The 14,322-nt window shown below is 35.4% G+C and overlaps 2 protein-coding genes across 3 annotated transcripts; one reads left to right on the top strand and one right to left on the bottom strand.

Moving 5' to 3' along the window:
- Positions 1 to 541: 541 nt before the first annotated feature.
- LOC128189998 (uncharacterized) lies at positions 542 to 6,257 on the bottom strand. Of its 2 annotated transcripts, none has more exons than XM_052861855.1 (3): positions 6,100 to 6,257; positions 3,544 to 3,806; positions 542 to 1,132 (listed from the first exon to the last, which is right to left on the bottom strand). In XM_052861855.1, the coding sequence occupies exons 2-3, from the start codon at positions 3,796 to 3,798 to the stop codon at positions 806 to 808; spliced, it is 582 nt and encodes a 193-aa protein (XP_052717815.1). In that variant the 5' UTR covers positions 3,799 to 3,806; positions 6,100 to 6,257; the 3' UTR covers positions 542 to 805. The 2 variants fall into 2 exon arrangements, with proteins under 2 accessions (XP_052717815.1, XP_052717821.1); XM_052861861.1 differs by lacking the exon at positions 6,100 to 6,257 and adding an exon at positions 4,832 to 4,850.
- A 3,222-nt stretch (positions 6,258 to 9,479) lies between these two features.
- On the top strand, positions 9,480 to 14,244 carry LOC128185079 (uncharacterized). The gene is made up of 3 exons (XM_052854759.1): positions 9,480 to 9,544; positions 9,892 to 10,935; positions 13,817 to 14,244. The coding sequence occupies exons 2-3, from the start codon at positions 9,897 to 9,899 to the stop codon at positions 14,014 to 14,016; spliced, it is 1,239 nt and encodes a 412-aa protein (XP_052710719.1). The 5' UTR covers positions 9,480 to 9,544; positions 9,892 to 9,896; the 3' UTR covers positions 14,017 to 14,244.
- The last annotated feature ends 78 nt before the right edge of the window (positions 14,245 to 14,322 follow it).

Below are 14,322 nucleotides of genomic sequence, written 5' to 3' on the forward strand. Positions count from 1 at the left end.
AGTTTATACACATGTACCTTGTTTAAAAAGGCATTTTATTCTTCTGTACGAGATAGAAATAACTCAACCAAGCACATTTGATATGTGCTGATATGAATGTATGGTGCTAAGAATGCATTTTTTGTATTTACTAGTAGTTGGGTTTGCAATGAGGAAATTTCCAAAGAAAATGTCACTTCAATGCCCTTGGTGAACCTTTCTTCAGAACTAACTAACTTATGTAAAATTATCTTCTTTTTCTTAAAATTTGAAAGAACAATAAATTACATCGAGATGCATCTACTTGCTCTTACATATAAAATTACAACAGTAGTTGATTTGCACTTTTAGAAAACAAAGCATGTGTTAGGCATACAAGGAAACGGATATTTAGACCTTACATGTTAAAAAACATTCAATAATTTATTCACGAGGATTAATTTCGACAGGTCTTTCGTCTTTTTTTCAGACCCACGTTACTGTGAAAATCGATGCCACATAGATTGATAATACTATAAAATAGTGGAAAGAAAAGTACAAACTGCACAACTACGAGAACAAGGTGATTTCGGATACATTTATTACACTGATATCACAGCACTGGCGAGAATAATTCTCTCTATTTCATCACGTAAAGATAATGGATGTACACGTTTCCAAAAATACTGTTTGCATATATAAATGTTCAATACAAAAATCTACGGTATATATACATTGGTACATGTAACTTAAAAGTACAAATTGAACAGCAGAATGTGCATTCGGTAGTTAATGAGATAAAATATAAAAATAAATAAATCTTTAGTTTAGGTTTGGCGACTTGCAATCAAGGAGCGGACGCCCGTAATTTTTGTCGTCTTGGACTTTTAATTTTGCTGTCATAGCTGAAGGAGCCGGTCGGGGTGCAGGTAATGCTGACCAAATGTTTAACATCCGGTCTCTTGAAGTAGCCAAGGCAATGGTTGTCACGTGATGCGTCGTAGACCGGAATGATGTCCTTGTATTTGGTGCGTTTCCTTTCCGTGATTATTGCGTCATTGACGAACGTCTGCTCCCTGACCCGAATTTCTTCGATTGACGGGGTAGCTATGCATCGATGCCTGTGGCTTAGTTTATTCAGGTTTCTGATGTTAGCTTGACTTTCTTGTAATCCCTGTCAAAAAGAAAACTAATATTGATTAAAATTAATTATATTGGGGAGGGCAGTGTATATTTTTCAATGTTATAATTTGTAATAATTAAATTTCATCTTCCCTAAAATTTCTATCATGCATATTTACGCATGTGGATCAATACTTTTTTCATTCTGCTTGAAATCCCTGAGTTCTTAAGAGTATTTTTTATCAATGGCTATATCACTGCAATATATTATCTGTTACTTTTAAATTCCGCAGAATTTACGGTAATTCGATTATTAGATATGGGGCTTAGTGGGTAATCTTCAGTATCTGTCAGGTGAGCGCTGCAGTGTAAAATATCTTTCAAAAAGTAAAGCATCTGACAAACGACCAAAAGTAATGTCAATACAGATTGAGGGGAAACTCTAAATCAAATTACATATGGTTAAATAAGTGTCAATCAAATTTAATCCCGTCAAGAATTCAGTATAAATGAAAAACTAAATATTAAGGATAGACCGTATTTACACGTACAAAACAAACTGCATCATCTTCCTCTGAAAATAATGAATATATAGAAATCATATTTCTTTTTCTTTCTCGTAACACTAATATTTCTTAACCGAATATACATTTGATTGAATTATATATTGAAATTCATATGAATGCAAAATATGACAAAAGTAGAAATCTAAAACACGTCATTTACTGTGATATTTCCTAGCATAGAAAAATCAGAATCTTTTTATTTTATTTTTTAAAAAAACCTAAATTTTAAGCTTAACACAAGTCATCAAATATTTTAAGTTAACGAGAAATCAATATATTAAAAAAAAAAACCTATGATGTTAAACAGAGAAATATGATACAAAATCAGATTCAATTTAAAGAAATTTGTTATGAAGAAAATTAAGTACTTGTAGTCTGATTGGTTGAATTTCTTGACAAAGTTTGTCTAAAACACCATAAAAGCTCGTGCACCTCAAATACAGGGTATTGGAGAAAGCAAACGTGGTGAAAGGATTATCATTTCATTTAAAAGTACTCTGGTAAAGTTTGGTCATTATATGGAGTGATTTTTTAATTTTAAAAATCCCCAATACATGACATTCTACACATTCATCAATGGGCTACCTTATTTCTGACACTACGAATTGTATCAAAATGGTTAACTTCAGGAAAACTACGATTTCAATTAGCGCTTGGATACCCTGTAGCATGTAACAAAATCTGCTTGTAATGTGGTTAAAGGATTACCTTTACGCTTTAAAGCGATTTATTTATCTATTTTAAAAGCATTAGTAGCAAACAAATCATTGTTTGACTTTCCGATTTTTCTCGCTGTAAAAGTCCAAAACTTTTAATTTGATCTATATTTACAATACTTTAATGTTCTGGCTGCAAAATAGTCTAATGATTTTTACATAGGCCTATGTTAGTAACTTGATATTTACAAAACACTAGTAATATACATAAACTAAAGCGTCTTATTTACAACCGAAATTGACGTCTGTGCAATTTACGCTTAAGTCGACCATCTGGCGATGAAAGATACATTTACCTTGTAATAAATAAGCGCTTCCTCCAGCTTTCCACCCAAAGATTTCCCATAAAGGTTTTCTAATCGTCTTATTAGAAAATCGTGTCTACATGAATTTTTACTTGCTCTCGCATTTTCCACCTCCCATACCCGTAACGTCATGATTAATAATGAGAAGCCGCGAACGAGTGCCCGAGTTTTTATTATCGTAGTTCTACCATGACAACATATTCGCTCACTAGGGTTGCTAGTTTCGTTTGATTGTCACTTATATATATTGTAAACGAGCTCAACAAGACTTTACAAGTGGGCAAAACTCTATAGAGAAAGGGGTCCTTATCTTCAAAGACGTATGCGCGAAAATTAAGTTGAATGAAATATATCAACAGTAAACATGTATTTTCCTAATGTTGACTAGCACTTCATTTCGAAGATTTCGCTTTAAAAGGATTTTTTAAAATCATTTTCATTTGCAAACAAACTAAGGTCAATTACTTTTATTAAAAACGCATTGCTGTCCAAGATGTGGTAGTAATGTATATATTAAAGATCAGAAAAAATCCCAGCTGACTTAGATCTCATGGACTTGATGTCACCTGGGCTTATCTACTATAATAACCTACCGTATTTACCATATTGATTCGATAAATATAAATTTTGATAAATAAAGTTAATCAAATGGTCAGACTTAGGCAACCGAGGTGTTTGGAAGCGATATTTCAAATCTTAGACTTTTTGACAGAGAAAACAGATCAATTAGGAAGCAACTTGTGTATATCAACTGCAGACGAAAACAAATTAACATTGAATACATTTACTATAATTAAAATACTTCATTACAGAGGCTCTGAAAGAGGATCATTTTTCTTCATAGTTTGGACAGTAGAAAGATTTTATGCCTCTAACCTTAAGATGAAAATTCCTTTCCTTCATGGCTTTCACCAGCGGAGACTGGAAGTACGCCTGCGCATAGCGGTCGCGCAATGCATTATATGGTGGTATTATTGGTTTTCTGCGGTTGGTTCCGTTTGTCGTTCGTACGCCATCATTTACGAATTCCTGTTCCATCTTCCGTTTCACTTTCAGGGATGGGAGCGGTTTGACTTTGTCTTGCACGATTTCCTTTCTCCAGAGAGGACTTTTGAATGTTACCCATGCCATTCTTTGTACTGAGAGAGAACAAGATAATGAGAAACTCGGGATGAAATATTAATGTCACGAAATTCTTTTCGACACAAGTACATGTGTTTCACAGCTAATCTAAACGAATAAGAATTGTAGATTCTATGTAAAAACAGAAAAGTTAATTATTTTCCTTCATTAAGATAAGGTCTGGTTAAACTTCAATCATCTTTACTTCAAATATTCTTAAAGACCGAAATTTAAAAGAACAGAAGGCATAAACGACTTTTTATGGGAGGATGGGGGTTTTCAATCAAATGTAAAAAATTTTCCAATTTGTTATTTAAGATAACGTACTATACTGGATAGTTTGTACCCAAGTCAGACAAGATAATTGGTCTTTATCGATCTCTATAGTGCCGCCAGCGGTGGTTTGTAATTTTAGAAGTGTAATGTACAATGTATTGATACCTTTTCGATGATGATGACATTTTAAGGAAAATCATATAGTGCATCCCAAATTAAAAACTCGGTTATATTCTTTTTCATTATTTTGCAAAGATAAGAATATGTGTAATGTGTAAGAAACGCTGAATTGATTCTTACTCGGTATTTGCCCATCCAGAAACGAAAGACACACATGTATTTTATGTCATACTATAATTTTCTAAGTTTCTACATTGTTTGTTCATGAGCTTTGAAAACTATGATATACAGTTGTAACGTTTTGATTTATTACTTTTATGCCCCCAGTGTTTCGGCATTGCATGATGATGTAAATTAAATATGGTCATTTATTTAAATTACGAGGATCCTGACGAGTTGACACGAATTTTATTTGCGGGTAAATGGCTTCGCAGCAGTTAACGAGACGGCCCAAACTGGGAAACAGTAGGGAATATAGGTAAAAATCTGACACTTTATCACAAGTTAATCGTTTTGTGGTGTATTTTCCAAAGTTTAAGTTCTCAAGAGTCACACAGAAATATTTTCCCGCGCTTACTAAATGGATGAGTTGTGTACTAGAAAAAGAAGCGTGCAATTAGTGAAAAATCAGTTTACGTTGACTCACGTGTAGCTCACGGATTACGGGCCCCTAGAAGGGACTAAGTTCTTAGCTGTTGATGTTTTGGCCGCGGTAATGCCTCTTGACCAGACTTAGTTGGTGATCAAGAGCCACGTATTGCGAACTCCTGTTGGTATTGTTGTATACTCAGAGATAAGAACCCCTCTCTCTCTCTCTCTCTCTCTCTCTCTCTCTCTCTCTCAACAGGACAATGAATAAAACACAGCTATGGATTTAATTTCAGTAGAATGCAGAATTATGATACCAATTTTTGGGGGAGAAATACATGTATCATCTGGTTACCTATGAAGATGAATTGTGTGTATATCTTTTAATTCTAATAATAGCTGATCAGGGAAACCGCTGTATGCTCACTTATTTCTTCAGAGGAGACGTGCAGCAAATTCAAGGACATCTGTCAAATACCTTGTAGTCATAGCTATAGTCTGTAACATTTCTTGAAGGAAGAAGCTAGACATCAAAGAATTTTCTTAAACCTTCTCAGCAAGAACGAAATGTATTCTCATAAATTCAATAATAAGTGAGTATTGATTGTTTTGCGAATGCTTTTACACAGGTCCCAGATACCTTTTAAGAAAATGTAATATAGTTGTGTTCCTTTATTTTATTTTTTTTTGGTCTCTTCCCAAGAGTGATATCTTTGCGTATAAATCGTGATCAATTATATCTGATGTCAACTGTAATCAGATGTTTTTCAAATAAGTGTGCAGCTTTTCTGAATGTATATCACTTCGAGTCCTAAATTACGCTGAAAAATGATATTGAAGCAGTTTTCTTTGATATCCCTTAATTCCCGAGGATTATCATTGTCAAACAAAATACAAAAAGACGAGCTCCCCTCTTATGTAATTCCACTTAAGGCTTCGATTATATATCATGTGCAGTTTTAAATTGGAAATGCTATTATAAAAAGGAGTATCCCTTTATAGAAATGTCTTGTCATTTATTTATCTTGAAGTTTCCCCTGACCGGCATCCTTTCCCATTTCTTTTGTGTATTGACTGAAATGTTTGCGTTTCTCAATCAAAATCACTTACTGCAGATATCATTGCCCTATCGATTGGTTTTTAAAAATTATTCTTCAGTCTTAATGAAGTCAGATTGTGACTGTTTGAAAATTTATTCTATTTGCAAACGTAAAATAATACAAATAAACCGTTTAATATTCCTGAGAAAATTAGCAATGGTTATACGGTTATATTTACATCGACTTCTTATCGCGACCCAATTAAGAGAAAGACAAATGATCTTACCTGGAGTATCGCGTTCCGAAGTGGGGTATACTCTATGAAAGAAATTTGGAGGAATCGGACGCTCTGCAAGGTGCTATAACGAACTCCAGAATGATTCAGATTACCCCGTGTAGCAACTGATATAGGACAAAAATATGGCGTTCTAATTCAAGCCCTCCGAGACGCTTTTAATTTACCTAATATGTATGTAAGATATATTTCGGTGGGTTTGGATGGCCACCTTTGGAATTGTCCGATGGGTAACGTTTTGGTTTTTAAAAAAAAACTTTGCTTGTTTTTGTTTATTTGACCAAATGTCGTGTTTCATTTGAAAATAAAAACATAATAAAAGGTTGTCATAATCCGACTTGACTTTGCAAATTTTTTCTTCATTCGACTGATTCACTGGGAGCAGTGTTAATTCCAGTCATCGACTGGACATTAAAGAAGTTTAAAAACGCATTTTATCAAATGTCGTCGTTTAATCGGAAAAGAAAATAATTACTGGGTACGCTTAGCGCTCGAACATGTATGAGGGGCTAATATTGATACACTTAATCCCTTAACGGGTGGTAGTTCAATATGAAGTTGATGTCTTATAAACATATTTGAAAGCTCGAGGGTGTTGGTTAAATTACCCTTCATTTAGCGTATGTATTAGTGTATATATAAAAATGTTTTAATGGAGATCACCTGAAAAGAGAACTTTGGGAAGTATTTGACAACAAAAAAAAAGGGTTTCCTCGTTAAAAGTCAATATTTTCAATTAAAGAAAACTAAAGGAAAAGGTAAATACAGTAAAAGGCCGAGGTCTTCATCAAATTGAAGTACCACTTAACTTGCCCAAAATGTTACACTGCCACAGAAAAATACTAATATTAACGAAAGTGTTCTTTGTGTTTTTGGAATTTGTATACACTCGGCATACGAACAATTAGATTTCAGCTGTTTGGAACTCAAAGCACGCTTATGCATATCGCTCAATATTAATTAATGTGTGAAATAGTTCATTCTTTTACTGTATATTGATGATAAACTATATAAAAAAAAACTGACAAGTCGTGCTGTTGTTCTCAAAAAGCCGGACAAAATTTCACACATTAAATATTCGAATTTTTTTTTATATCTGTTAATTAAAGTATAATGTCGATAAATATTTGAGGCTTAAATCATTTCTATCTATGACTTGTATTATTTCATTTCATACATGTCGTCTCCGGTAATTCCGCCCCGCCCACCCGGCCCCGTTCTTAAATTAACATGAATGAGGACTGAATCTCCCGACTCCCATCCCCTACCTCTTTATGGCATATACATGTACTTATAGTTTGATATGATTTTCTACACTGTTCTGGACAATTATCACAGAGCCAACGTGGCTTATTTGCAACCGTCGTATGTGTAGTTTCTAATAAATTCAAGTTTATTATATATGTCATTTTAAACAAATAGCAGGTTTGTTACAACGCACTTTGAAAATTACGCAGTTTGGAAAACATTTTCAAAGTGTGTTAATTTTGTCAACGCACTTTGAAAAAAAATATTTTTTTCAAAGTACGTTGATATCGTCGATATTAACGCACTTTGAAAAAAAATTGTTCAGGTTTTAGTCAAAATAAATGATACTTTTATATACAATAAATGATTGCTTTAACCTTGTGTAGCTTTATTTAAAAAAGAACCAATTGCATTCTCAGCTAACTTGATAAACAGTTTCTAAATGAGAATTTTTTTTTCTCATAAGACAATATCGACAATTTACACACAAAGAACAATTCGGGGGATTTGATTTATCCAAATATGACATAAACTTCATTGCTTAGCAACTGCATTTTCCTATTTTGAGTATGCAGCAAATTTACGTCTTATTTGGTAATTGAGCTATGCAAGAACGAATATGATTTGTATATATTGATAATGGAGATCAATGTATAACATATTTCAACTGGCTTATTGCATATGCTTGTTAACAAACATAATGTGATAAAAGGATACGTTGGTTATGTTTATCAAAAACAATATGATCTTTTAGAAGATCAGTGCGAGAAAAAAAAACCCACACCCTAATGCTCATTTTAAGTTTATAATAATTTAATGTTTGTTAATGTAATTTCTTTTAATTTTGAAGTGATTTATTTGATTAGAAAATAATAACAGAATGTTGAAACTCTTATAGATTCTTTAACATACCAATGGAGAAATTATTGTTTGGCCAGCTCGTTTTTTCAATATCACTCCATGTACTTAATTTACAACAGAGCATATTTCTTTTTCCGCTCTTAGTCTTAAGCGTTTAAAAGGCTGAATATCATACATAATGATGATACATTATGACCCATAATATCTGAAATTAAACTGCTTTACGTTTTATTTGAGTCATAGTTTACAAGTTTTGGCCAAGCAATTATTAATTTACGTGCATTTCAAATGGTATCAGATATTCTGGGACACCATGTATGTTTTGGAAGGAAAAATGAGGGGTAGGGGTCCTTCTTCCTGTAATCAAGTATGTGATGCACTGGTGAATGACCGGTATCTTTGGTTAACCCCCACCCCCACCCAATCCCCATCCCCGAACTCAAATACGGTAAATTATAGATTCACCATCAGTGTAATCAAATCATCATACTATCAATGAATTAGAAATTCCATTCCAGAATTTGTGATTTATACATATTTTTTCAAAGTGCGTTAAGAGTGTCTTTACTAAAAAATGTTGATGTACCATCTTAACGCACTTTAAAAAAAAATTCAAAGTGGGTTAACTTGGTCCAAAATTTAACGCACTTTGAAAAATTTTTTCAAAGTGCGTTAATTTGGTCCCAAATTTAACGCACTTTGAAAAAAAATTTCAAAGTGCGTAATTTTTTCAAAGTGCGTTGTCACATAGGTTGCATGTGTATTGTAAGTATACAAGTGGATCAAAACATCAAATTTTAAATTGAATAGATTGTTCAATGTCCTCTCACACTGCAAGCTCAATTTCACATATTCTCAGATACAATGTAAATACTATTTTAATCGTTTAAGAATGAATTGCACTCAAGAAGATTATTTTTCAAAACTTAAAATATAATGCAGGTCATCGCCACGTATCGGTGTATTTTTGATATTGCAACAACTTTTCTCAACTGAGAGCAAAAATTGTCTTCAACATTATTACATTTATAAAAACAATGAGAGAGAGAGAGAGAGAGAGAGAGAGAGAGAGAGAGAGAGAGAGAGAGAGAGAGAGAGAGACGCACTGAGACTCAACTAACTATGCTCTGACCATTGCACAGACCTAGATTATTTTATTCTTTGTATTGAAATGCATTTTACCCACATTCTGATACATGTACGTCCCGCTGCAAATGATCACAAATCCGGAAATATATAGCGTGTTCTATTTGGGGCTTATAATTTTAAAACCGGAAGCACGTGTTCATGTCAACAACAAGGCTGTGCCCCGCTGAAGAATTCTGAGGTGACTGTAACATACACGTTGAACAATTATTTGAAAGAATTTTATCGATATGATAAACCGCATTAAGACAATGTTATCAGATACAGCACATTTCATGTAACATTTTAATAAGAGTGGCATGCATGAGATTTCATGTGGTTGCTTGTGTAAATTTTGTGATTTTCATCAAAATGCACGCGTATCTGCGAACACTATGTATTGTATACCATACATAATATGCTGAATGTTTATTTATATTTACGCAAATTTCTATCTACGTTAGTAAGGGAGATTTTTAGTCATCTGATTTTGATAGAGTATATTGACCAACCAAATTAATTTTTTCTCTACAATACCCAATTTTTCAGTCAGTATGGCAACGGGGGATGGATCAGATTACTTCTCGAGCTACAGCGACCTGTCAGTTCATACCTTGATGTTGAAAGACAAGCCACGTACATTGGCATATAAAGAATTCATCGACAAAAATAAATTTCTTTTTCAAAATAAAGTTGTGCTAGATGTTGGTGCTGGTAGTGGCATTTTGTCCCTGTTTTGTGCTTCTGCTGGTGCAGCAATGGTGTATGCAGTGGAAGCGAGCAACATTGTGGATCTCTGCAACGAGATTGTGAAGTGCAACAAAATGGAGGACAAAATTAAGGTCATCAAGGGAAAGATTGAAGATGTTGAACTTCCTGTGGAGAAAGTGGACATCATCGTATCTGAGTGGATGGGTTTCTACTTGCTTCACGAGTCCATGCTTGACTCCGTATTGTTTGCTAGAGACAAATGGTTGTCGGACTCTGGCATGATGATACCATCTCATGCCACCTTATACCTTACGCCTGTAAACATGTCAAAATATGTCACAGAAAATTTCCGATTTTGGGAAAATGCGTACGGATATGACTTTTCACCGATACAAACCATTTCTATGATGTCCACTCTTCAACAACCAGTGATTGAGTGTATAGAACCAAAACAGTGCATGTCGGACCCAGAGATTGTGAATGAATTTGATTTACTCACTACCAAAGTAGAGGATTTAAAATCAATTCAAAACAACCTCACTTTCAAAATGACAAAAACTGGACTGGTGCATGGCTTTGCTGCCTGGTTTGATGTTTATTTCGGTTCCCCCACTGTGTCAATACCTCCAAGTGTGTCAGGTCAGGACCTTCCCAGGGTTCATCTTGTGACCTTGTCAACTTCTCCCATGGTGGAGGCTACCCACTGGAAGCAGACTATTGTTTTCATTCCAGTATCCGCTTCAGTAGATGAAGAAGACTCACTTTCGTGTGTGCTGGAGTTAACACAGGACACCTCCAATCCTCGGTTGTACAACATCTCCATAGAGATGGTGGATGATCAGTCGGGGTCTGAAGATGAGGAAGATGAGGAGGATGTATCAGGTAACTGTAACTTGTCAGAAATCTCATTTGTCTTACAGGTTATGTCTCCATTTATTGAAAATAATTTTAAATATATGCGTTATGTCAACAATAACACATATTTTGGGCAGGGGGAGGGAAGGGGGGGGGGGGGGGCTCAATCACCATAAGCATACACTGAACAGTGGCAGAATTTCTGAGAGTTATCCTTCTTTAAACACAATTTCACTGGGATAATGTGGTAACAGTTGTAGAAAGTTGGATGTGAATTGTTTAAAGTTCACATGTTTTTGACGAGCTTCCTTAATCTTAATAAGACTTCAGTGTTGTCTCTAAGCCCCGGGGATGGGGAATTCCCCTGCCAATAATGCCTTAATTACCCGTCTATTATTACTTTTCAAACACAATGTAGCAAAAAGCAAGACCCCCAGACTCCCCTGCTACTTTTTAGCTCACCTGAGCTGAAAGCTCAAGTGAGCTATTCTGATCACATTTTGTCTGTCGTCTGTCTGTCCGTCCGTCCGTCCGTCCGTCTGTCCGTAAACTTTTCACATTTTCAACATCTTCTCAAGAACTACTAGGCCAATTTCAACCAAACTTGGCACAAATCATCCTTAGGCAAAGGGGATTCAAAGTTGTGAAAATTAAGGGTCACACCTGTTTTCAAGGGGAGATAATTAGAAATTAATGAAAAATTTCGAGCAATTTTCAAAAATCTTCTTCTCAAGAACCAGAAAGCCAGGAAAGCTGAAACTTGTGTGGAAGCATCCTCAGGTAGTGTAGATTCAAAGTTGTGAAATTCATGACCCCCGGGGGTAGAGTGGGGCCACAATGGGGGGTTGAAGTTTTGCATAGGAATATATAGAGTAAATCTTTAAAAATCTTCTTCTCAGACACTAAACAGCCAGGAAAGCTGAAACTTTGTGTTGAAGCATCCTCAGGTAGTGTAGATTCAAAGTTGTGAAATTCATGACCCCCAGTGGTAGGGTGGGGCCACAATGGGGGGGGGGGTCGAAGTTTTACATAGGAATATATAGAGTAAATCTTTAAAAATCTTCTGCTCAGAAACTAAACAGCCAGGAGAGCTGAAACTTGTGTGGAGGCATCCTCAGGTAGTGTAGATTCAAAGTTGTGAAAATCATGATCCCTGGGGGTAGGGTGGGGCACAATGGGGGGGTCGAAGTTTTACATAGGAATACATAGAGTAAATCTTTAAAAATCTTCTTCTCAGAAACTAATCAGCCAGGAAAGCTGAAACTTGTGTGGAAGCACCCTCAGGTAGTGTAGATTCAAAGTTGTGAAAATCATGATCCCTGGGGGTAGGGTGGGGCCACAATGGGGGGTTGAAGTTTTACATAGGAATATATAGAGTAAATCTTTAAAAATCTTCTTCTCAGACACTAAACAGCCAGAAAAGCTGAAACTTGTGTTGAAACATCCTCAGGTAGTGTAGATTCAAAGTTGTGAAATTCATGACCCCCGGTGGTAGGGTGGGGCCACAATGGGGGGGTCGAAGTTTTACTTAGGAATATATAGAGTAAATCATTAAAAATCTTCTGCTCAGAAACTAAACAGCCAGGAGAGCTGAAACTTGTGTGGAGGCATCCTCAGGTAGTGTAGATTCAAAGTTGTGAAAATCATGATCCCTGGGGGTAGGGTGGGCACAATGGGGGGTCGAAGTTTTACATAGGAATATATAGAGTAAATCTTTAAAAATCTTCTTCTCAGAAACTAATCAGCCAGGAAAGCTGAAACTTGTGTGGAAGCATTCTCAGGTAGTGTAGATTCAAAGTTGTGAAAATCATGATCCCTGGGGGTAGGGTGAGGCCACATTGGGGGGGGGGGGGGTGTTAAAATTTTACATAGAAATAAATAGAGTAAATCTTTAAAAATCTTTTTCTCAGAAACTAATCAGCCAATCTAGCGCATGTGTGCGGCACTCCCTGCTTGTGTTAGGTTGAGCTGTTGGCGCAAGTGTGCGGTCATCCCTGCTTGCGTAAACGTTGGTACCTGTTGAGTTGCGTAGGTGTACGGTCATCCCTGCCTGTGTAATGTTGAGTCCCTATATATGTGCAGGAGCGGTGATTAAAGTCTGCTCTTGTAAATATTGGCAGCAATCAGGGCTATCCGAGTTCCAAGGGGGAAAAAGGGATTTTATTAATACAGGATCTACATGTATTATTGTACATTGTCCAGATTGTTTGTATTATGACTCCATTAAGTTGACTTTATCATACCTATTGTTCCTCAGGTGAGCGATGTGGCCCATGGGCCTCTTGTTTATTTCTTCCTTCTACTTCAATTTTTAGAGACAACCCTGATTAAGATGATAAGATTATTTAAGATTGGTAAAAATGCATGGTGAGCTTAAATTTACCATGGATATTGGATACATTTACATCCTTTCCAGTTTACATGGTTAATGCTGACTAGTATAATAATGCTTCAATCATGTTGAGATAATAAGATGGAAGTGCTAGTTTTAAGAAATAAGGAATCATTCTTTGATAATTATGAGGTGATAATTTTGATCGGGGCATGATCAAATCCAGTAAAGACTGAAGGGCTTTATAATAGATGTGATCACGCCCCAACCGAAATTATCACCTCATAATACTCAAAGAGTGATGCCTTATCATGCTTATTACTATAATTTTCAGTAATTGTATGATTAAATATTTGAATATCAATTAGTAAACCCCTCTTGCGCCCAAATTATACATCATTTTAAGACTGTATAGTATAAAATTTATATATGTATTGTTATCACAGATAAAGACACTGAAAAATGTAAATTTTCACATGTCTATAAAATAACAAACAAATATTGCTTGGACATATTTTCATGCGAGATTATTAGGTATATATTTATTCTGATTCTCCTTGTTTCTCTTTCTGTCAGACCACCCTCTACCCTGTGACTGTGGTTCAGCAAAGTGTCTCCTGATATCTGCGCTGATGCAGAAGTATGACGAGGAGCAGACGGCCCTGGAGCTAGAGGCAGAGGAAATGGACGCCTGCGCTGCCACTGAGGCAGCCCGCAATATGGATCTGGTGGAAAACAGTGGAACACACTCGGTGAATGGGAATATCAATGAGTAAATGAGTTTCTGTAGGGAAACAAACCCCAAAAATGCAAAACATGCATCATTGACGATGTTGCGAATAATTGTATGGTAGTGTGCTAGTCAGGAAAAACAGACAAATGGCTCTTGCATGGGATTTGTGGAAAAAATGTGTATCATTGATGTTAATGTTAAGAATAGTATGAACATTATTATACCTAGGGCATTGATTTTTTACTGTTATAAAATGAATATCTACAATTTATACTATGTGTGTTTGTTTCACTGTTTTGGTGGTCATTTAGCAAGACTTACAAGAATAGTATGTTTGAATGCCAATACT

The sequence above is a fragment of the Crassostrea angulata genome, chromosome 1 (assembly GCF_025612915.1).
Source record: "Crassostrea angulata isolate pt1a10 chromosome 1, ASM2561291v2, whole genome shotgun sequence".
Lineage (NCBI taxonomy): Eukaryota > Metazoa > Mollusca > Bivalvia > Ostreida > Ostreidae > Magallana > Magallana angulata.

Coding starts and splice junctions, on each gene's coding strand:
- LOC128189998 (XM_052861855.1), bottom strand. CDS start 3,798: ATGGCATGGGTAACATTCAAAAGTCCTCTCTGGAGAAAGGAAATCGTG. Junction 1,133..3,543: donor AAAGGAATTTTCATCTTAAG/GTTAGAGGCATA, acceptor TCTTTTTGACAG/GGATTACAAGAAAGTCAAGC.
- LOC128185079 (XM_052854759.1), top strand. CDS start 9,897: ATGGCAACGGGGGATGGATCAGATTACTTCTCGAGCTACAGCGACCTG. Junction 10,936..13,816: donor AGATGAGGAGGATGTATCAG/GTAACTGTAACT, acceptor TCTTTCTGTCAG/ACCACCCTCTACCCTGTGAC.